Genomic DNA, 23,373 nt, shown 5'->3' with positions numbered 1-23,373 from the left:
ATTTTCCAACACCCTAACAGCCTGATTTAATATCACAACTAATATAAGCTGTTATTAATGAGTAACTTGCAAATTTTTGCCTGAAGTAATTTCTCTGGGTTTATATATTTTTAAAAGTGTATTTTGAAGTGCTTTATTACAATCACAAAGCTACAGCAACTTGGATTGGACAAAGCAGGCTGTAAGTGCATTTCTGGTGATTCCTCAATAGATGGAAATGCTGTCATGTCAGTCCCCAGACATTTGGAGAAGAACAATGAACACAGGTTTCTATCATGCTTTGTGTCGGACTAATCAACCCCACCTTCACAGCATACAAGCACCGGTAACAGGCCAGGTCACTCAGCAGCCCAAACCCGACGCTCAACTTCTCATTCGCCATTTCTGTGCTCTCCCCCACCCTCTGTGCAAGTCAGTCCAATCAAACAGAACTGGGGCCAAATCATTTGTATGTCCAGAGGTACTGAAATCTTAATGGAAACAAACTCTCACAAAAGAAGATGCCAGCATTTACCTGGTGGCCAATTAACACTGCTAGAGCCGTTAGGCGATTTGGCACGTGGCCAGCCATCTCCTATTGAACCTGGAGGACTGGCTGGTGAAGTACTGCTGTTCATAAAGTCATAGGGAACAAATGGAGACTCTTCCAGCCTGAAACCACTTGAAATAGCACCTAAAAAAGAGAAAATGGAAGGGAAGTGTGAGCAAAATATACCATCACATTTATTTCTTGTAGTTTGTCAAATACAGTAAGAAAACCTTTTATTAGATCTGTGGGTTCCAAACTGTGTTCTGTAGATTAGGTGAAGATGTCAGGAGGAAAAAAAGCCCTGCGCTTTCTTCAGACCTCAGTCACCTCTCTCCGATGGGGTCCTGGCCCTCAGTGACAGTGTATTCATTGACAGAAAAGCTGGAGGACAGAGGGTAGAAGGAGAGAATGCATGGTGAGGAGGGCCAAGGCCGGCATGGGAAGAGTTTGAGGGAAAAAATTCCAGCCAGTGGGTGAGGCCTGCACAAAGACTAGAGGAGAAAAACTGTTTGTCACTTCTCAGGAACTGAAAGATCATTTGGTCTGGAAAACAGTAAATGGGAGAGTGAACAACATGAAGGAGTTGGGCCCTGATCTTGAAGAGCCCAAGAACATTTTGTCTTAAATGCTTGCAATTCAAAGATCCTGAGGTGGGGTGTTGCATGCTCCAGCTGCCCCGGCCCCACCACTGCAGACTGACCGATGCCGTCTGCTCCCTCCAGCCTTCAGAATTGGCAACGCCCTCAAACAGGGCTTTCTAGGCCTTGGCAATGAGTTCACTGTATCGAAGGGTTTTAGGAAGGGAAGTCATACTAATACAGTTCCATTTATTTTGAAGCCACATTTGCTGCAGTGTGGAAAAGAGAAGGCAGGCTAGGACAGAAGCAGGGAGAGCATTAGGAGACACAACAGATGCATAAACTAGAAAGCAGATTGGGCACTATTCAGAGATGGACTGGATGGGGAGACTGGAGGAAGGAAGGAATCGAGAGTATCTCTGAGGCTCAAATATCCACCAACTGATGAGTACATAAACAAACGTGGTACATGTGATCCAATTCAACTATAAAAAGGGATGAAATACAGCATGCAGCAACATGATGAACCTTGAAAACATTACGCTAAGCCACAAACGCCAGCCGCAAGAGACCAGATACTACGCGCTTCCACTTCCACGAAACGTCCAACACAGACAAATCTATAGAAAACAAAAATACTAGTTTCCACTTACGCCTAACGCAGGTGGGAGGAATGACACCAAAGGGGCTTCTCTGGGGAAATGCACAACAACGGGTTGTGTGACGGGTACACAACTCTGAGAACGTACTAAAAGCCACGGAAGTGTACACTGTAAAAGGAGACTTGTCCGTGTAAATTGTCTCAATCAACTTTTTAAAAAAGAGAATGCCTCTTAAATTTCTAGATTCAATTTCTGGAACGGGGAGGAGCAAGGGTGAAGAAAGCGAAACCTAACAGATCCCTCTGGGGTTCTCTTGCGTACAAAAGCTTTTCCATGTCCCCCATTTCCTGTTGTAGAAAAAAGATCTCGGCCTCCTAGACCTTCCCTGAGTTCCAAATGGCTGATTCAATTAGGGGAGGGAGGGAACGCAGAGACCAAGGAAAGGCAGTCTAGAAACAACAGCACAGCTCTGGGCCAGGTCCTGCGTCCTCCTCCCAGGACATGCGCTAACAACCCCCCGCCGGGTGGAGGACGCTGACTGCAGGCTGAGCACCAGCACGGGGCCCAGAGGACGGGACCCGAAGGCTCGTGGCTGAGATTCCTGAACCACCAGCCACCAGAGGAAGGCAACACCCCGCAGCCCACCCCCTCAGTTTTGCCCAGGAAGAACCTCTTCCCCCGAAAACCATGGCGAGTTGGGCTTTCTGAGCACCAGCTAACACCCTCCTTGCCTGGCCCTGCAGTACGCTATTCCAAACTCTGCCTTGTCTGTTTGTTTGGCCTCACTGTGGGTCAGACACACAAAACTGGATTCGACAACAAAAGCAAAGTGTCTTGTCCATTGTAGATTTTGAAACAGATGTGAGCAAAGTTTTGGTTCATGGACTCAAGGCTGCTCCAGCTATGAGCTTCTGGTAAAATACGGGACCTCATGCCACTCACTGGTGGGCACTAACCCATCCCTGGCTTGAATCAGTTGTATCCCACCAATTCTACTGCCCTCTCTTCTCTGGCTTCCTCATCTAGCTATTACTTTTATCCTGAGTGAACTATGTATCTTAGCTGAATTAAAGCCACTTGGAAATAAAGTAGGATATATAAAGTAAGAGTTCTAAGTAATACAGTAAGTAAGCATGATTATCAAATTTCAAGTGATTAATTCTTATGCAAGAACCAGCAATGATAAAAGCACTCCTGTCCTCTGCTTTTTTAAAAAGAACATTTTCTACTTATCAAAACTTCATTTTGTTAAAAAGTAAAATGATGTGACTTAAGTGTTAGCCATGGTCCAATTACATTCTATCAGTCACTACATGGGAGAAGATGCGAAAAATGAAACATAAAATTTATGTGGGAGATTTTAGTTTAAAGCAAATAGAGCTGGATTTACACTGGAGAAATGGGCCTGTCTTAGAGGGAGGGCACTCATGACATAATAATGATGGCAACAGCAATACCCAGGAAGGCTGAGACCCACTGGTCACTTACGTGTCTAACCCTGGGTAGTGCTTAAGAGATATTGCCTGACTCATCCTCAAACCACCACAAGGGGTACTATTATTACTCCCATTGAAGATGAGGGACTGAAGTTCAGAAAGGTTAAGTTACTTGCCACTAGCTAATATGCAACAGTTAAGCGTTGATTCTAGGATCCGCATTTCTTTTGACATTTTTATCATTGTCTCAGCTGCCACTTTTAAGGGAAATTCCAGATGTAATACACCAGTGAGAGGCAAGTTAGCTTAGAATTCAGGGCTACTTGATTCATGTTCCAATGTTCCTTCAATTACATGGCAATTTCACCTTCAATTTCGGGTAATCATCAGTCCAGTGTGTACAAAGCAGCAAACTGACCTCTAAGCCAATGTTAGTCCAAGTTTTAAGAGAAAATCCAATGAAAAGGAAAGGAATCAATGTCACAGAATATCCTTTTAATACTAATCAGGGGAACATAGATCTGACGTTACTTAAGTTAGAAAACAAGTCTCTCCTAGCTCTTCCTTATTATCTAAAATCACTAAAAAAAAATAAATAAATAAAATAAAATAAAATAAAATAAAATTACTAGACCTGGTCAATTTTGCCTCCTACATAACTCTTTTTTTTTCTGTGATCGCAAAGATTTCGGAATCGTTTTGTTTTGGGTTCCCTGTATATAGCAGACAGTCAGGTTTTACTTTAGGATTCAATATGAACTTCTTTTCATAAATTAGTTTGACCCACTTACATTAATTAAATTGATATATATTTGGTTTTAGTTCTTCCATATAACTTTATATGATGCCTTTTACTTCTTTATAAGCAACAGCCCTCAACTCTAAAATAAACGTATTCCTGCTCCTGAACATTGTAGTTTTCCCTGGGCAACGAGGGGCAAGGGTTTTTATAAACTGGTGAAGACAGAATCATAGGACCATGAAGTATCACAAATACCCCAGAGCCCAGTCCAACTCTCACTGCTCCACAACTCCGGGGTTAAATGTCCTTGTTTCCACTCTACTCCCCTGGTGTTTTGACTGTGGAAGGTGAACAGAAAAGAGTTAGCATAGCAGGGCTAGGCTGCACATGGCAAAGAGCTCCAAGACTAGCCCTTGATGGTTGCTGGGCTCCTATAGCTCACAGAGGAGCCTGCCAGATAAGAGACCCTTTGCATAACCATGGCCATGCCAGCGATTATGACAACAACGGGACTTGTGGTGAACATCTGCTCTTCTGTGCACGGGGCCTGGGTCATGCTCTTTTTGTCTCAACACACAGGGAACCCAAAACAAAATGATTCAGAAATCTTTGCAATCACAGAAAGAAAGAGTTATGTATCCAGGGTCTGCAGGGTGCTGGAGACTGACACGCAGGTGTGTTCCACGACTATACAACTGACTCCCGATAAAAACTGAGAACACTAAGGCTTGATTGAGCTTCTCCGCTTGGCAATACTTTGTACATGCTCTCACACACTGTTGCTGGGAGAATCAAGTCCAAGAGATTGCACTGAGAGGGGACGACAATAGAAAGCTTCTCTTAAGTTTCTCCTGGACTCTCTTCTACACACCTTTTGCCTTTGCTGATTTTAATCTGTTTTCTTTTGCTGTAACAAACCATAACCATGAGTATTACAGCTTTTCTGAGTTCTGTGAGTTCTTTAGGGAAACTAGTGTACCTGGGGATCTCTGACACAGACAGTTCTCTTGACTTTGTCCTTTCTTCTCAGGTCCACAACTATCTTACTAGCCTGCTAAGCTTCACTAGATGGAGATAAAAATAGAACCCGTGTAAGACTGTGATGCAAGTTATCATAGCTAGCCTAATCTTTCCCACAGGCCTCTCCTGTCTCCAGGCTCAGCCCATCTCTGATGTGAGCCTGAATACTGCGATCAGATCACTCCCCCTTAAAAAATGATCTCTACACTCCTCTGCTACTATTAGAAAAACAGCCCCCATTTCCTATAGCATAGAAATACAAATGCCAATAGGGCCAACCAGGTTTTATAAACAAGTGAAGCAAGTTGCCTTTAGAAAAAAAATCCCATGGTCCTTCCTCAAGTAAAAACACAATTTCAGGGAAATATTCCTCTGGTTAGGGAGTATAGAAAAATATTTCTCCACCAGTGGGAGGGAAGATCCAAGTGGGAGGGGAGTGGGAAGAATGAGCTGAGGGCAGCAGCCACTCAGCTCGGGATGGTGACAGCTCCGGAGCTTGGTGCCGGCAAAGCTTTCCATTCCGCAGAGATGCCAGAAATCTGAACACAGAACTTCGTGAACGTTTAAATGGATGCTGTTTTGAAAAAAATTATTTTCAAAATAGTGAGGGTCTAACAGCACGTAATACAGTCCCGCCATTTGGGGATCACTCCTAAAATACATGAAGTTAGATCCCGATTTTATTTTTATAAGGGAAAAAGAACAAATTGCACCAAAATATTAATAACAGAAATAAAATGATTAACATTTCTCTTTGTAAAGAAAACAGAAAACAAAGCAAACAAAAAGAATGTGCCTGAGAAGAAGACTCTAAATCTCCACCAGGATGAAGAGATACAGCAAGAGGAGGAAAAGAACCAGGGAGCAAACAGGAGGAGTTCAGGGAGAAAATGACGGGATAGGCAACCGGAGTGACTATGATAGGAAAAGGCACCTTCGTTAAACAGGAGCAAACAGGAGGAGTTCAGGGAGAAAATGACGGGATAGGCAACCAGAGTGGCTATGATAGGAAAAGGCACCTTCGTTAAACAGACCGAGAAGCTTAAAAAACAAAAACACAACCTTTTAAAACCTGAAATTTAGAGGGAATTTAGCCAGTATTTTTCAATAACTATAAATGGAGTATAACCTTCAAAAGCTGTGGATCTCTATACTGTACGCATGTAACTTATGTAATACTGTACATCAACTCTATATCAAATTAAGAAAAAGGAATAGGAACTTACACTGAAGTAAACGAAAAGCATCAACTTCCTCTTTATTCTGAAGAGAATGTTACTAGAATATGCTCATTAGACTGCTATGTATACAGGTATAAAAGTATTTATTGTCTAAGCTATTCACTAAAAAACTTCAAAATTCACTGCTCACATTCCAGGTTTGTGCAGAATTAATAAAGTGCATGGTAAAAAAATGATAAAAAGCAGATAAAAGTTTAAAAAAAGAGAAGATAAAGTTCAAAATATAAAGTTACTAATTGAATTGAATGAAAACGGTAACAGAAGATACCACCACCCACCACTTGCATGTCTCATGCCAGGCAATCAGACAGGAGCCTTATGTTATCTCATTCAGTCCTCAACAGTCCTACGATGCTTCCTTTCCGCTTCACAGATGCAAACGCTATGCACGAACTAGGATCAAATCCCAAGTCTGACTTCAAAACCTATGCTGCATGATGACACGCTGTTTATACAATGCACACTATATACCGGTATGCCCTGGGTAAGCATACCAAGCGCCTGAGAATATGATACATATTATACCTACAACAGCAGTGCAAGGAAGGAAGTATTTCATTTTCACAAAGAAACTGAGGCTCAGACAAGTGAAGCAGACATGGAAACATTTATTTTAACGAGAAGGCAGACAATCATATGGTAGCAACACTTCTCTGGGTCTCCGCATCCTATCTCTCCACCCGTTCTCCTCCAGGTTTCTTTATTCCTACTGGCTCCAAGTTACTGTCCACATTCCCTTCTATGGTCCATCAGTCTGGGCAACCTCGTCCATGTCCGTGACATCAACATTCTGCTGAACATCAAATCTTACTCCAGCCCAGATTTTTCTTCTGAATACTAGGCCTCTACTGGGCTTGTCCATGTTGGGCTATTTCCAAAATATTAACACCACACTCTAAAATCAATCCATTATCTGACCCAGCAGGCCTGTTTCACTTCTTACATTTCCTCTACCAATAACTGCATTATCGTCCACTCATCCTTTCACCTAGTAAAGGTTCCCCGAGCACTGCAATGTGCTCAATGGGACTAGGTAAGCAAAGCACAGACTCACTCCTCCCTGTGATGGAGACAGGCCTTGCTTGCTTGCTAAGTCACTTCAGTCATGTCTGACTCTGTGCAACCCCACAGACGGCAGCCCACCAGGCTCTCCCGTCCCTGGGATTCTCCAGGCAAGAACACTGGAGTGGGTTCCCATTTCCTTCTCCAATGCATGAAAGTGAAAAGTGTTTGACCCTCAGCGACCCCGGGGACTGCAGCCTTCCAGGCTCCTCCATCCATGGGATTCCAAGCAAGAGTACTGGCCTAGATGGATACTAACATAAGACAGATATGCATAAGAGGTGCTATTCCAGCACAAAGCCTGGAGGAGGCTTCTTGAGAATGACCCTTGAGCCCAGGGTGAGGTATAAGATTGGACTGAGGAAGGAGATAAACATAGGAGGCGCATTACAGATAATTGTGTATTTGCAGAATGAGCGAAGTTAGTTACCCAGTCCCTTTGTCCTTAATTCTAATGCTCCCTTCAATGTACTCCCTCTTCTCATGTCTGTTTCCCTCTTTCTCACTCCGGCTCCTTTAAGTGGCCACGCGTTTCAGCTTTAGAGTGATTTTTCAGGCACAGAAGTTTTCCTTGACTGCTCCATGCCTGCTACTGCAGCTGTACCCTGCTCCCCCTCTCTCGCTTGGGCTGTCAACCCCCAGACATGCCCGTGTGGCAGAACTCACCAGGCTATCCTGTCTCTGAACTTTTCTCACGCTACCCTCTCCATGTTGTTCTTTCTCCAGTCCTTTGGTAAACTCTCCAAGACTCGGTTCAGAGGAGCCCCGGTTTAAAGCCTTTGTAGACCTGCCACACCCATGGTTTGTTATTCCTTACTCACTTTTCCAATGGAGTTACATTCTTAATACTGTTTATCCTTTTATATGTATTAATTCTCAGAGCACCTGTCACAGCGAACTAAAGTTGTTTATATGTTTATTTTTGCTACCAAACAACAAGCCCCTTCAGGGCAAGTACTTTTACTTGCATACTCAATCGTGTGCACGTATGTACACGTGTATCTATGGACTCCAGGTCGTTGAGCACAGTTCCTGGAAAGAAAATATTTCATTAACATCTACTAAATGGATAAGAAACCATCAGAAATCAAGTTTTGTTTTCTTTTATGGTAAAATCTTTAATCCCTTACATTAGATTAAACTGAATAAATGTTAAGTAGAATATTAAAACAGTAAAATAAGAGCAAAAAACTAAACGACCATCTTAAGAGGGAATAAGTAAAAAAAAATTAATGTGTACTCTGACCTGTATTTTTCACAATAGCACAATAAAGGTCTTATTTTGTTTTAACTAAGATTCAATAACTAATAAAGCACTTTTTTAATAATGAGGAAAGGTTCTTAAGAGAATTTAGCTATGAAAATATATATTTAAAAATAAGGTCTAAATTTAGAATTTGACAGTTTTTAAAAAGTCAGAATATAAGAATGTATCTTATACCATGTTTGCTGGAGTTTTGATCCAAAGATGTGTTCACAGAAATGCTGTCCACTGTAGTCCACTTCCTTAGTCTTGACTGTGGCTCTTTAATACTGTTCATATCCATATTTACATTCAAGTTTGAGTTCAAGCCTAAAAATAGATAACAATTTTAAAAAACCACTTTATAAAAATATAGCACATTCTCCTTATGGTACCACAACTTTCATTTTCTAGAAAAACGTATGCCGTTAATCTAATGTTTTCAATCCTGTCCAATGTTCCTTAATAAATATCCTGCAAACGTGGCACAGCCAAGTGATTACAGACAAAGGCAAGGCAGGCAGGACAGATACTCTGGGCTCCTGACCAAGGTCAAGCAGAAACATCGTCAGAAGAAAGAGCCTGGCTAGGGTACCAGAGAAAGCAATACACAGAAATTCTAAAGAGCTAGCTAAAACTCAATAATATACATTTTTAAACCACAAAACTGTCAGTACTATACTTGAATTAACTGTGGAAAACTACTCTTATGATTTTGATTATTTTTAAATTCCTTGGCAAAATAAGAGAAAATTCTAAGGCAGCCAAGTATTTGTTTAGCTACTAAAATATATCTCTTTAGGAACTTCCCAACAGTACCATGCATGAAGAATTACAAATGATCATGTTCAGTTGCTAACTTTTGCTAGTAACAATTTTCAACTGCCTTAGCCACCAAAGGACACTATTATTTAAAAGTAAGACTGTCCTGCTGTAAGTGCAGGACTGTACCTAAGGGCAAGACTTTTATATCCCAAGGCACAACTTACTTGATTTGCTTGTGACACATATCGGCCTTAGATATTCTCTTGGAACAAAGATGGAAATTTCTATCTTAGTCACTGACCATTAAGCCAGTATTTCTTGAAGTGTGATCCTGGGAACCATGATCTACAGAATAATCTGAGATGCTCGTTAAAAATGAAAACTTTCCAATTCCCTGCTTCTGCTGCAGGGGGCACAGGTTTGATCCCTAGTTTGGGAACTAAGATACCACAAGTCATGCAGTGAGTCCAAAAAAAAAAAAAGAATTGATGATAGATGTTTTCTTTAGCTGAAGTAAGCACAGGGTAAGAAATTAAAAGCATATAAATGGGCACACAATGAAAAGTAAGTCAAAATGAGTTCTTAAAAAGTATGTGAGGTTCTATTACTTCTCTGCTTAAATCTTTCCAGTGCTGAAATCCACACTAACATTCCGCATGCCATAAAAAAAAAAAGGAAATAAATTTAAAAAAAGAAAACTTTTCAGCAAGAGCCAGAATCTTTGTTTAATACATCCAAATGGTTCTTAATCTAAAGTTTCAAAATAAATGGTTTTTAGATACTGGGTCTGGTGGAGAGTCCATGTGATACTAGGTCAAACTTAAGAGTTTAATAATATAAATTCGCTAATATCACCCCATTTGGAAAAAGTAATTAAATTTACTGCCCTCTGGACTCACCATTTAGACCCAGTAGTATGAAAGCTTTTTAGGTAAAGGTTTAGACAATAAATATCTTAGACTCAGTCAGTCACACAGCCCGAGTGTCTTTATGCAATTCTGTTGTAGCACAAAAGCAGCTAGGAAATACATAAACAAAAGCACATGGCTGTGTTCCAATAAAAGTTTATTTACAAAATCAGGCAGCGAGACAAATTTGACCAATGGGCTGTAGTTTGCCAGTGCCTGATTTAGACAACAACACTGGCGCTTGCCTGGGTTAAAGCAGACTTCCTTAACCAGGGAAAAGTCTCTTGCTCTAAGGCCAGCCAGGATAAGAAATTGCTTATTTAGAAACTTATCTTCTCAGTGGCCCAATCTATGTGCTCAGTATGTAATCACACAGTGAGAGTCACTTCCTTTCACTAGTGAGACCAAAATCTCTCAATGTTCACCTGAGTATTCTTTTATCACCATACTGCTGTCTCTGGGAGGACATGGCTTCTATGGTATTCGCCTAACAGACAAAGGAATGTAAAAAGACTGCTAACAACTCCTAAAACTTGAAGTTCCATCAATGTCCTAGCTGAGTCCATAGCGAAACCAGGGAGAGCTGAGTCATGTATCAGGTCCAGCCAACATGAAACGGGAGCAGGGATAACAGCAGGCCCAACCTCCGCCCACAGCCTAGAACATGCCAGTTAACTGAACATCTTCAACAAAGTTGGGCTAGTAACCAAAGCAGCTGGTTTACAAAAGAGAAAGAAAAAGGGAAACAAACAGGGGGTGAATGATCAAAGGTCAAAAGATATTCAAAGGCACGAGAAGAAAAGGGACCTAAGGAAGAAGACACATAAACCTGAAATTCCCAGAGGAAACAAAAAACCTGGAGACGTAATAAGAAAAGAGGGCTTGGGGGGAAGCAAATGTAAATGCAATAAAAGCAATTTCTTCTCTCATCCCTATTTTTTACATTTATGCCAGTAATTTATTGTAAACATTTAAACAATAGTTAAAATTTCAGATGTGACTGTTCCAAGCAGCAAAGCTCAAAATTTCTCTGGTGTGCTCTAATAATTTCAGTCCTCCCCTCTCCTTCATATCTTATAATGAAGATACCCGAGTCTTAAAAAGAAATATATGTATGTTAACTCATTTCAAACGAGCATCTGACTCTGTGACCCCATGGACTGCAGCCCACCAGGCTCCTCTGTCCGTGGGATTTCCCAGGCAAGGATATTGAAGTGTATTGCCATTTCCTTCTCCAGTGGATCTTCCTGATCCAGGGATCGAACCACGTCTTTTGCGACTCCTGCACTGGCAGGTGGATTCTTACCACTGCACCACCTGAGCATGGACTTTGTGAAATGTGTGATTTTCTTGAACAGAGAGAGACGTTCCTGAAGTAAGAAAAGAGGCAACGCTAGAAGCAGTGTGGCCACTCAGAGCCAGAGCAGCTAAAGAACCACGTGGTGCTCATGAGAGAAAAACTGGACAGGTCAGAAAGCAAGAGGTCAACCTGTGATCACCAAGCACCAGCCCAAAGCTCTGGCCAAGGAGAAACCCACCTATAGGGAAGTTGCTGAAAGCATTTATTGGTGATGGCCCTTTTTGCAGCTCAGGTGTAGTGTGGGGCATGACATTTTCAAGGAAAGACTTCATGGCTGGCTGATGGAGTGACTGTTGCTGAGATGGCGGAGTTTGTTGCTTCACCAACAGGTTTGGATCAAGTTGACGAGATTGTTGCATCATCTGCTGCTGCACGCTAAGAGGTCGACCCTTAAAACGACAAAATGATTGGGAAAAGTTGGGGAGAGAAGTCTTTACAGATACCTTCGATCCCCCCTTCATTTTTTAATTCAGTTCCTTCTCATCAGGAAGGTGAAGAATCACTGTCCACCAGTTAATAAGACTTCCAGGCAGACAGAAGACTTAATGTTTTCCATTATATTTTAATAAAGGCATTTCAACTGCCTTGTCACAATGGAATTGATCAAAGTGGAGTGTGAGCAAAGCAAGGGGAAGGATCACACCTACCTGCTGGTCTTGCTGCTGCCGGTTCCCAGAAGGCACGCTTCTCTGACTCTGCGCCCTTTGCTGCTGCGCTAACAATCGCTGGAAGGAAAAGTGCAAACAGGTTGTGAGCATCACATCATCACAGACAAGCGTGCCGCAGAGTGACTGTGGCAGAGGGACCTACAAAGGCACGGCTCCATCTAGTTGATGTCAACACGCCCTGCCTCATCCATATCATCTCGTTTGGACTCTCCGGCCGCCAGCCATCCTGGTGAATTGAGTCCTTTGCTCAATCTACACTTCCAGTTCATCAGGTGAACGTTTCCCAATCACCCTACTCCCATGGCCACTCCAGACTTGGCTGGGCTTGCTCACACCGCATCCTGCCCTTCCAGTTTACCATCTGCCTTCACTTAGAGACTGGAAGCTCCCTGAGGGCCATGACTATGCCTGCTCTGTCTACTGAAAAACACTCTGCACAGACTCGAGTGTGGCGTTTACAGTAGACAATGAATGTACACTGAATAAGGCTGTTATTCTATTCTACTTACCTGTAACTGGGAGATCTGAGAAAGCTGGTTTAGTTGGGATAGCTGGTTCAGCATGGCTACCTGTTGAGGGCCAAAGAGCGGATTCAGGCCACCGTTGTTTGGTGCATACTTCAGCAATGAAACTGGAACCTGAGGATCACAATGGTAAGTTAACTATGTTGATAAAAGAAACTCAAGCTCACAAAACATACTATGTGTTTTAAAATATCAGTAGAGCAATTACATTTGTGGATTATTAAGGTGGGGTGGGGGGGAGGTTGTTTTCTCTGGCTTCATTAATCTATTGTTCCCATGTATTTTCATGGGTTAAGTAAAAAGTGACAGTGATGAATCCTTAGCCAGTCAATTCATACTGCTACTGTCGTCCTCCCCTCAAGGTATTTTATGAAAGAGAATGATAGATTTGAGATTTAAATTGTCTTTGACTCATTTGCTCCACCCTACCCTCATCCCTTTTGTAATAACTCATTCAGAATTAGCTGCATCTCAAAGTGGCCAATAAATAATCCGACGACCAACCAGTCATCTCACTCAAATATCAATTTCTTTGAGGTTCTACTCCAGGTGAACAGTAGAGAATATAGTGGAAAAGCTTACTTACCTGAGGGGAGAGTAATGGAGGAGGCACTTGAGCACGGAGACTAGGCTGAGATGAACTGAGAGGTTGTGCTGGAGGCTGCTGCATGCCCCGGGGTTGTGCTGCTGTGTTTCCAACACCAAACATACTGGGATTGCCATTCTACGGAAACAAACCACCACCACCAAATGACACTGGGATTCTTCAGGGACTAACATCCCATTACCACACACTGTAATTCTGACTTAAACACAGCAACTACATGTAAGAGAGCTCTTATTACTTATACAAATCAACAGAGAGCCTGAAATACACGTGTGGACTTACCTGTCTAACAGAATTCAAGTTTTGCATACCCAGCCCTGCTATGGAGCCCAGGGCCTGGTTAGGTAGTGCACTATTTGAAGGGGGAAGCTTCATGCTTTGACTGGACATAAACTGCATGTTTTGGGATTCATCTGCTACAATGCCATCCTGATTGGACAGACAGAAAGACGTGCAACACCAGCCAAGCAAACAAGTGGAAGGGAGAAATCATTGCAGCAACAGGAGAGAAGTCACATGACATTCCAGCATCAACAGGAAACAGGTAGAAAACAGAAGAGATCAGATTAGTGTTAATTCTAGAGCACACAAAAAGAACCAAACATATTTCACGGGGTTAAGAGGAAAATATAAATAGGATCCCTGTAATCAACTGCAACATAAAAGGACAATGAACTATAAAAGGACAATGAACTACAAGTCCAGTAATATTTGGAACTGGGTTATATAACCCTTCATATTATATTAAATGTTCTGAACTGTTAATGAAAAATTATGCTATTAAGCGTATTGCTTTCTTGGCCACAGGGGTAAAACAAGACAGAAAACAAACAGACAACTTACCTTATCAAAATAAGGACTGCGGTCCATGGAAGACTCTTTGGAAATCTGAGGCCGAGAACCAGGGCCTTTCCCGACCGTTCGATTGTAATCACCAATATTTAGGCTATGTTTATCTATCTCCATTCGTTTGTCTTGTAACATTCCTAACAAATGCAGGAAATTATGTCATCAAGTAGGAAGAGAATTAACCTACTTAGTTTCAGATAAATTTCAACAGAAAGAGAAATACTCACTTCCAAACCAAAATGACTTCTGCCTTGACATGTGAAAAATGCACTAGCACTTAGCAAATCTTATAGTCTTCACAAGTTAAGTTTAGCAGACAGTATTATTTTATTGAACCAAATAACTTGAAACCAGACTAGTAAACAGAAAGGTAAAACATCGCTGGTCATCTCAAATCTGCTTAATTTTATGATAGCAACATAGTTTCCAGTAACCAACAACAGGAACCGCACCACGACTAACCATCACCCAGCAGATGCTCTCAATGTGCCAGGCACTGCTGTGAACACGCATTCTCATTTAATGCTGATAACTCTACTGTCATCACCCCATTCAGCAGATGGGAAAGGTCTCCCCTCCCTAAGGGCTTGCTCTGCTGACTTCTCTGCAGTAAATACGACCTCCTCTCATGGTATCCCTGTGTCTAGCAAAAATCTGTGCTTGAAACAGCCAGCTCCCAGGCTACCATCCTCAACAAAGCTCTAACTTCACATCCTTACCATATTATGCCTCCTAAGCCCTCCTCTCCCCATAGCTGAGCCACTTCTTTGTGTTTCTTTGATGTTGGGATGTACTCAGTACGTTCAAGGTCTCAGTCTTTCAACTCTCTTCAAACTGGCCTCCCTTAGGCTTATTCACCATCAAGGTGACCCTCAAATACCAATGTCTACTCTGACTTGACGCCTGTGCTCAGTGGCACATCTTCAGCTGCCTGCTGGGAACCGTCACTTGAATGCTCCTTCATCACTTCTAACTGGACAAACCAAGCACGATACTGCCCTTCGATCTTCATGGGGCTCAGAGGCAGTGTCTCTACTTTTCTAGTCACACAAACTTGAGTCCTTGGTTTTCAACTTGTTAAAATTGCAGTCCATTTCCTTGTTCCTTAGGCTTCATCCTCAGATCTCACCCACAATTTCTTTGCAACTGCTGTCCTCCTTTGAGAGAGCTGCTGCTGTAGCCACCACCACGACACACCCACCTTTACCACCCTCGTTTTAGGCGAGTGGAAAGGAAAAATTTTTAACAAAGGGAAGTACAGTTGCTCAGTCATGTGACCCCATAAACTGTAGCCCACCAGGCTCCTCTGTCCATGGGATTCTCCAGGCAAGAATACTGGAGTGGGTTGCCATTCCCTTCTCCAGGGGATCTTCTCAACCCAGGGATTGAACCTGGGGCTGCTGCATTGCAAGCAAATTCTTTACTATCTGAACCACCAAAAGGAAAGTATTCTTCAATAAGCATTTGCAACAAATTCTTCCCTGTTCTCTTTCCCTCTGTTAATTCACTGAAACATCCAAGATAGCCATTTTCAACTCTTTTCCTCACTTTTTTTTCCCCCTCACTTTTGACATCTAACCTAGGCCAACTCTTCTCTCAAATCTCTAAGTTGTTCTTTCCTAAAAATCCACATTATTTCTGCCTACCTAATAAAATCTTTTTTAAAAAAGTAGTGTGATACATCCTCTCCCCAAACCATTCCTCCAACCATTCGGCATCACTTCAGAAACCATCTGAGCTCCAAATGTGGCAGCCTTCCCTTGACCAATTGTATAAAAAGGCCCTTAGCTCTTGGCTAAGTTACCAATGACACTTCTCCTAACCTCCAGGGTCAAATGCATACCAAGACAATCACTGGTTCCATTTCTCCTCTTTCCTTAAACGCCATTTTTTGCCCCTGGACTTTGTTTTTGGTCCATCACTCCAATCCTCTTGTCAACCCCTCCTTTTGTTAAAATTTTAAATTTTTTGGCCATACCATGCAGCTTGCAGGACCTTCCCCAACCAGGAACCTAGGCCCATGGCCGTGAAAACGCAGAGTCCTAACTGCTGGACTGGCAGGGAGTTCCCTCCACAACCTATTTTTGAAGCTGTACTACCACTAATGTCTAATTAATTATACTTATTATCTCCAGCCCTACCTTTTATAAACTCCACACCCAGATTTGTTTTTACTAGTTACTGGATATCACCACACGGTTTTCATAGCAACTTTGAACTCAGCAATCTTGTCTGTCCAACCCATTATATATTTCCTATCTCAAACAATGGCCAGTCACTGGTTCATTGTCTCTCAGCTCCAAATTCACCCTTGTTGACTGCTCTCTGAAACTGTATCTGGGCTCTACATTTTCTTCCTTTGCCAACTGGCACTGAGGTTTTATCAGCAAGGGGCACTGGAGAGACGCTGCAGGCAGAAGTTTTGCCTACTTGCTCTTGGAGGCTCTGGCAGTGCTTCAGCTTCTCCTGTGCCTTACCCTCGCAGTTCAGGGTGGTGAGCCTCACTCGAGGCCTTCTCCCACCATTCCCAAATACCTCCAAGCAGCTCTGTAGCAGAGTGTCTATAGGGACACAGCCCTCCATGAGAAGCTTGTCCCAGCACCCTAGAAGGGTACACTGCCAGCAAGTTTCAACAACATAGCATCCCAGCAACTTCTCTTGCCATTCAGTGAGTCATGCAGGAGGCAGAGCCTTGTCCTCATAGGAACAGACACATATTCTGGATATGGATTTTTTTTTCCCCCTTACCATCCATGGTCTCACAGAGGCCTTATCCATCACTCCTCACAGCACTGTCTGATCAAGAACTCATTTCATAGCAAAGAAAAGACTAATAATGCGCTTAACTGGTCTTACCACAGACATCACCTGAAAGTAGCTAGCCAAACTGGAAGGTACAAGTGGTTACTGAAGACTCGGGTGCAAAGCAAGCTGAGAGGCAACACCCTAAAAGGACGCAGCAAGACTCCAAGGGTGAAAGCGGAAGCGGCTTCTCGCACCACCTCACCCAGTAAGCGACAATTCTGCGTGCTATCTATGGCTTCTCTGTCTGTCAGCTGTGCAGGCCATTTTCTTCTTTCTCTTCGCTTTCTGCATTTTTAAGCTGCTGAAAGTTGGCTTTTACAATTTAGTCTCTAGGTTACTTCTTGTATCAGCTATTCATATATGCTTAGGAGGGCCTGTTGTTATCTCTTCCTCGCCAATCCCTCACCAGTCTAACAGTAATTCTGTACATCTGTATTAAACTTTGCCTGTTCAAATTACTGTATGGTCCCTCTCCTCCACCTGGACTTGGACTACGCCAGGAACACCACCACCTACACAACTGTCCAGACGAGGCGGCTGGGAACCATCTCTTACCACACCCTCGTGCTCATCCTCTGTACCACACTGGTTCAAACAAATTATCAACTTTTCCTGATTCTGATCCCTGTATCTCCACTGAATTAAGATTCTTCCCACCAACTGTCTTAGCTTAGAGCTATGAAAATTCTCACCAGCTACAGCAACAAAATTTCTAACTGGTTTGCTATGTTTAGTAACTTTTAGTCTTCCTCCACTGCTAATGTTTTCTGTCCCAAGATTTTCAATCTACAGCCATGACTGTTTTTCTAAAACATAAATCCAAATCATTTCATTCTCTTGCTTACAATTCTTTAATCTCTTATTTTCAGAATAAAGCTCAGACACCCAAGTGCCACATGATTTAGAACCCACCTAGTTTTCTAGCAAATCCACCTAGGTACAGCTTTTACTACCACCACACTCCCACCACCATAGTCAATTTATATCTGTCTATTCTTCAACTACATGGAACTACTTGCCATTTCTCCAATATGGCTTCAGATGTTTCTGTCATTGTATCCGGGCCTTTGTAAAAAGTGTTCCCTAAATTAAGAAGACTGTCTCATCCAACCTGGATAACTCATTCTTGACAGGACTAAATCTGCAGTAACCAAAGACTAACAGTACCATTAGCTTAGATTTGCACAGTGATTTACACTTTAAAAGGCACACCAAATCGCATAATTCCCACATTCTAATATACGCCAGAGAAGAGGAACACTGAGGCAGAAACCCAGAGCTCCCTCTCCTGGTTGAGGTCAATGCTTTTTCAGTTGGATTACGTCACAAGTGAGTCTCCCCATCAATGATGAATATGAAACTCAAGTTGATTTAATTTTTTCTTACCTCCAGAAAGGTCCATCTTATTGCTCTGTACATTTTCTTCTGGCGAGTCTCTCTGAAAAAGAAAAAAGTAGCTTGTTAGTTGAGCTTAACTTGCAAACGAAAATAAAAGTGAAGTATTTTACTATTTCCTTATTTGTGAAATTTAAGTGGAACATAAAACATGTTAGGCAATGTTCATTGCCTAACATGATAAAAAATAATAAAAGAAGATATGTGATCAGTATTTTTAGCTGTAACTATAAAAATAAAGAACTCATGGAAAATTTTATTCTAACCTCAGCATATTCATAATGACTCAGCGAACAATTAAAGAAAACAAAAAAATGAAATTAGGGTAAGTTTATGAACCACCATTAAAAGGGGAGCAGGTTGCTGAGAAAACATACTTACCGAAAAACTGATATTTGAAAACTGTTTAACAAATGGATTTATCCATGCTTCTTCTTGTTTGTTTCCACCTTTCATCATTCCCTTTGTAAAATAAAAGAGCAGAAAGATGCCATGCCATCTCTATTTATCTGGGTATAATGATGGATTAATTAAACTTCAAGACAATTCCCAACTCTCATTTTTAGCCAATAATTTCTCCTCCAACCAACTCTTCTCACAGAGTTGTTAATAATTAAAAATCAACTTATTTGATTTTCAACTTCCTTTGCTCCAGTCCTCTGGTATAGCTGTAATGCACAGAGAAATCTCTAAGGGCAAGCAGTCAGAAGGAAAAGACAGAAGCAAAGGGCCTTGATGACCCACAGAAAGTAAACAGGTCCTCTGGATAATGGAGAACTGTTCATCAGACAGTTTCCAATGTACAAGTGGACTGTGTTCTAAAAAATTAATTATAATTTGGATTTGTAGAATTCTCACACCAAAGCACAGTAAAAATAGTCACTAGGCTCTCAGGTTAGTCCAAAGAAACCAATTAAAACCATAATTTAATTATGCTATGTGCACTGTACTGAAAAAACACCATATGTTTCCATACGAAAGAGTATTTTAAAATTCCAATTTATGTTGCCAAGAACACAATATCCCCAGCAGCAACTAAAGCTGGGATTCTTCCTACTCGGTGTTGGCTTTCTGTGGCTGGTTGGGGTATGGAAGGTACGGAAACCACTTGGAAACATGAGCTGAGAGAACAAATGGTCCATGATTAGCAGCTTGGTAGACAGGGAGGCTGGAAGCCATAGAGACCAAGGCTGCCCATAAAGGATCACAGAACCATTCTCAGCTTGTTGCCATAATTTCCCTATCCCGTTGCTACTACCTGTTCCTTCTGACTGCGGAACAGAACACAGCTTCGTAATTTCCCCTTGAAAGCAGGTCTCTGAAGCAAGCATCTAACCCTTTCCAAGGTTTGTGAAGTTGACTTTGATTCCTTTTCCTCTTTTACCCCCACCCCATACTTAACTGGTTGCTAACACCTGTCTCTTTAATCCCAAATGTCTCTCACATCAGTCCCTTCTACTAAATATTTATTTCTGCTTCCTAATTCAGGCCGTCCTTTCTAACCTGAATGAATGCAGACGTTTCCTAAATGAGATCACTAACTTTGGTCTTTCTTCCAATTTTAAAAACCAAACCGATGCTGCCTTTTATTCAATTTGATTGGCTCCATACATTATGCTAAATAAAGTTCAAATTATCTGGCATCGTACTGTAAACACTTTAGTATCTGCCCCTAATCTAACTGTGGAGTAGACTGTCACCTCTTTCCCCCCACATTCTGTATTTCGGGCTACCACTTTTCCTAACACATCCCACTCCCAGGCATCTTCGAAACTCAAGCTAACACTCCTTAGAGCATTGCTCACACCCCCATACGGAACCCTGAGCTCCCTGAAGTATGCGCTTATCCTAGTGTTTCTGAACCCCCAGCACTAAGCACAGTACCTGGCACACAGCAGAGGCTAAATAAATATTTGCAGTTGCTTTCTAAAAGATTTTTACTAGTAGAAACAAAGGAGAAAGAGTAAAAAGGCTACACACCCTTTCCCTTCTCCTTTTTTTGCCACTCAGACCCTGTAAGGAAAGACAAAGTCACAAAACAGCACGGTCCAGTGGGAAGAACACAGGGTTTGGAACTGGAAGACCTAAACTTAAATCCTTGCTCTGTCACTTACTAGTTATGCAACTCTGGGCAAGCCACCACCTTTTCCAGCTTCAAATTCCTTATCAGTATTCTATCTCAGAAGGTTATGAGGGTCAAATGATTTATGTAAAATATGGGAAAACGATTCATACACTATATGCTGAGGCAATAGGGAATTGCAGCCCAATGAAGAAAAGTCTTAAAAATGAAAATGGCAGGTCCTAGACTTAGAATCCCAGGTTCAAAAGGGAGGGACCCTGGCCATGAGCTACTGGTATCTGACTTCTTAGGTCCCTCAAAAAGAATTCATTCTCAAACAGGTTGGAAAGGATATATCAGAATCACCTGGGGGGACTAAGCACATATTTTGAAAATGGGCCCCAAGAAAATCTGACACTAGTCTTCTCAAACCTGGCTCTGCATCAGAAACATTTGGAGAGCTCGTTGAGAACAAGAAACTTGGTTCAATTTTCAAAACAACAGCAGGCCTAGAGTATAGGAAATTATACTTTTAACAAATGCCTTACAATTCTGATGTAGAGCCAGGTCTGGAATAAGGTTTGTCCATATAAAAGCAAAACCAAACGCTCTACTCATTCCTAGGGATTTCCATCCCAGGACCTTACTGAGTAGAGAAGGGACGAAGATGGGGGACGAATAAGGACCACGGTAACTCTGGGTAACGCGGAGGTTCGGGGCTCCAGGCGAGGAGGTGAAATGGGAGATGAACTGGCAGTGGGAAAGGAGGAATCAACATGTAGATTTGCCCTTCTCTTCATCCTCCCCACTGCAGGCACCATCCTGGGGTGAGGGGTTGTCCCAGGTAGCACTGGTGGAGGTGGGGGAGAGATGTCAAGCTGTAGAAGTGGGGAGAAAGGACCTTCCTGTGGTCCTAGGTCTCTCTAGATGGCTGCCCACACAGGAAGCTCTACCCAAGTTGGGGACTGCCTGGACTATACTGACTGCCATAAACGGGCAGGCAAGCACGTTATCTTCTGTGGGGAAACTACCTTTGGAATTTAAAGTTTCAAGGGCTTTGCCCTTGAAATGTTTACCTTCGAAGACATTTTCTTTGTATATGGTGGCCAATTTAAAGATGAATTAAGCTCTTGAGATGAATTACTATTCCACATTCCAATCTCTACATCTTCTTCCTCTTCCCAGCCAGTGGGGCGATTTCCAGGCAAGGGCATATCATCACCACACCAGCCGTCTTGCATAGATTTTGGCCCTAATTGTGGATTTGTGACAAAAAGAAACATGCTATAGTCAAACAGTTCTTTCCAGAGGATGAGCACTCATTAAGGGGGCAGAGCTGGGGGACAATCTAAAAACCCTCTTTTATTTCCCTTCCCAGGTTTGCATGGCAAAAATGTATGTAATATACTGAGCTAAAAGCTAAACAAGAATTTAAGTTTAGTAAAATTTTCGATAAAACACTTCTCATGCTTTTACAAATCAGAGGATTCCTAAACATGGGACATTGGTGGCATTCATGTTCGTATTTGCTTAGGAACTCAAGGATGAATGGAACTTTTAAAAATTCATCTTAATACATATTTTTAAGGAGAATGGCCCAAAAGTACAGCATGCAGGTCAGAAGCAGAAAGTATCTCATCTCTATACTTGGTCTTTGGAATCCCTAGAAGAATAGTAACAATGTCTGTCTGAATATTAAGGGTCCTTCCTGAACTCTGCTCATTATCTGTATAGTATTTAGGGGCCTGTCTGGTACCTGAGCCAGACCGCTTGGATATGTGTCCCCATGACTATTATACTCAGTCTCTTGTGCTGGATAGCATGAAAGTTGCTTGACAATTACGATAACATGTGGATACATTATCAACGTCATAAACGTTATCCAATTACTTAATTATAGTCAATGAATCACCAGTGCTATCCAACGGAAACCAGCAATTATCAGTAACTTACCAGATTTGTTTAATGTTTGTGGACCAACAGAGCTGGAGCCCCACGTGGATGTGCTGGATGCCGCAGCAATGGGTTCGCCCCAGCTAGGCCCACTGTCTACGGGTTTACCCCAGGCTGAAGTACCATTATCCACAGTTGTGGCTGGAGTTGAAGTCTCCCCCCAGGGCTCACCCCAGCCTTTAGAAAGTGTGGGAAAAGAAGTCATCAGCAGGTTGAAGGGGTAATAAGGAATACTTGGGGAACAAAAGAAGACCTTCACATTTGTGTATTAAATAATGATGCTGTGATGGGCAAAAAGGATGGCTTCTGTTTTATGTAAAGAAGACAAATAATTTTCCATTATTATAATCTAACTATACTTTTTTTTCACCTCTTCTTTCAGAACTGCCCTCGAGGTGCACAGCAGATTCTTCTGAATAATCTTAATTACGGCAAGTCTTCCTCCTTTGAGGATGAATTTAATTCCTAGAAAAGCCAAGTCATTCTGAGTCAAACCTAGTCAAGCAGGTGATCAAGCTGGGTAACAGTATGTGTATAAAACTTTTACTATAAGTACAACCTTTCAACATCACTGTTCTGGAAAATGTAATTTAATAAGACTAATGATAGGTAGGCATCCTACTTGTATACGCTGGACAGCACTTCTTAAAATTTATTAGGCTGTCCAAAGCCAACCATAATCAACAAAGGCAAAGCCAAGCCATGAACACACTGTTTTAAAAGAACCACAACAGCCTTCCCCTTAGATACATATACCTTTCTTCTAAAAATTAAATCTAAATTAATAATACTCAGAAAAAAGAATTAGGCGCTGAAACGTTAGTTCATGAAAATATTTCTGTCTCTACATCCAACAGGATTATTATTCAATGAAACCTCCATTAAAAAGACACTACATCTCAATGACAACTAATGAAAAATGTCACTGTCATATTACATGCCCACTGTATTCAACATGCCTACTTAAATAAATCCCTTCTATGGCCAATTACAGTATCTAGATTTTTAGAGGACTGTACTTTGA

The 23,373-nt window shown here is 41.9% G+C and overlaps 1 protein-coding gene across 12 annotated transcripts in view; it reads right to left on the bottom strand.

Annotated features, from left to right (window-relative positions):
- The window catches only part of TNRC6A (trinucleotide repeat containing adaptor 6A), a 223,948-nt gene that overhangs the window by 8,371 nt on the left and 192,204 nt on the right, over positions 1-23,373 (bottom strand). For 8 of the 12 annotated variants that reach the window (XR_009492855.1, XM_059881576.1, XM_059881575.1 and 5 more), the window contains 13 exons: positions 22,350-22,526; positions 21,473-21,648; positions 20,315-20,347; positions 18,716-18,796; positions 18,326-18,377; positions 14,129-14,271; positions 13,568-13,714; positions 13,265-13,402; positions 12,664-12,792; positions 12,134-12,211; positions 11,665-11,875; positions 8,652-8,783; positions 515-673 (listed from right to left, as the gene is read on the bottom strand). Coding sequence is in view for 11 of the 12 variants with exons in the window: in XM_059881576.1 (XP_059737559.1) it covers positions 515-673; positions 8,652-8,783; positions 11,665-11,875; positions 12,134-12,211; positions 12,664-12,792; positions 13,265-13,402; positions 13,568-13,714; positions 14,129-14,271; positions 18,326-18,377; positions 18,716-18,796; positions 20,315-20,347; positions 21,473-21,648; positions 22,350-22,526 (1,656 nt within the window). In the remaining variant the exon portion in view is untranslated. The remainder of the gene's footprint in view (positions 1-514; positions 674-8,651; positions 8,784-11,664; positions 11,876-12,133; positions 12,212-12,663; positions 12,793-13,264; positions 13,403-13,567; positions 13,715-14,128; positions 14,272-18,325; positions 18,378-18,715; positions 18,797-20,314; positions 20,348-21,472; positions 21,649-22,349; positions 22,527-23,373) is intronic. The other 4 variants (XM_024985201.2, XM_059881572.1, XM_059881570.1 and 1 more) reach the window with 3 other exon arrangements.

Source organism: Bos taurus, chromosome 25 (assembly GCF_002263795.3).
Source record: "Bos taurus isolate L1 Dominette 01449 registration number 42190680 breed Hereford chromosome 25, ARS-UCD2.0, whole genome shotgun sequence".
In the NCBI taxonomy this organism is placed as follows: domain Eukaryota; kingdom Metazoa; phylum Chordata; class Mammalia; order Artiodactyla; family Bovidae; genus Bos; species Bos taurus.
The sequence above is the reverse complement of the archived record's forward strand: the minus strand, read 5'-3'. Positions and strand labels throughout refer to the sequence as shown.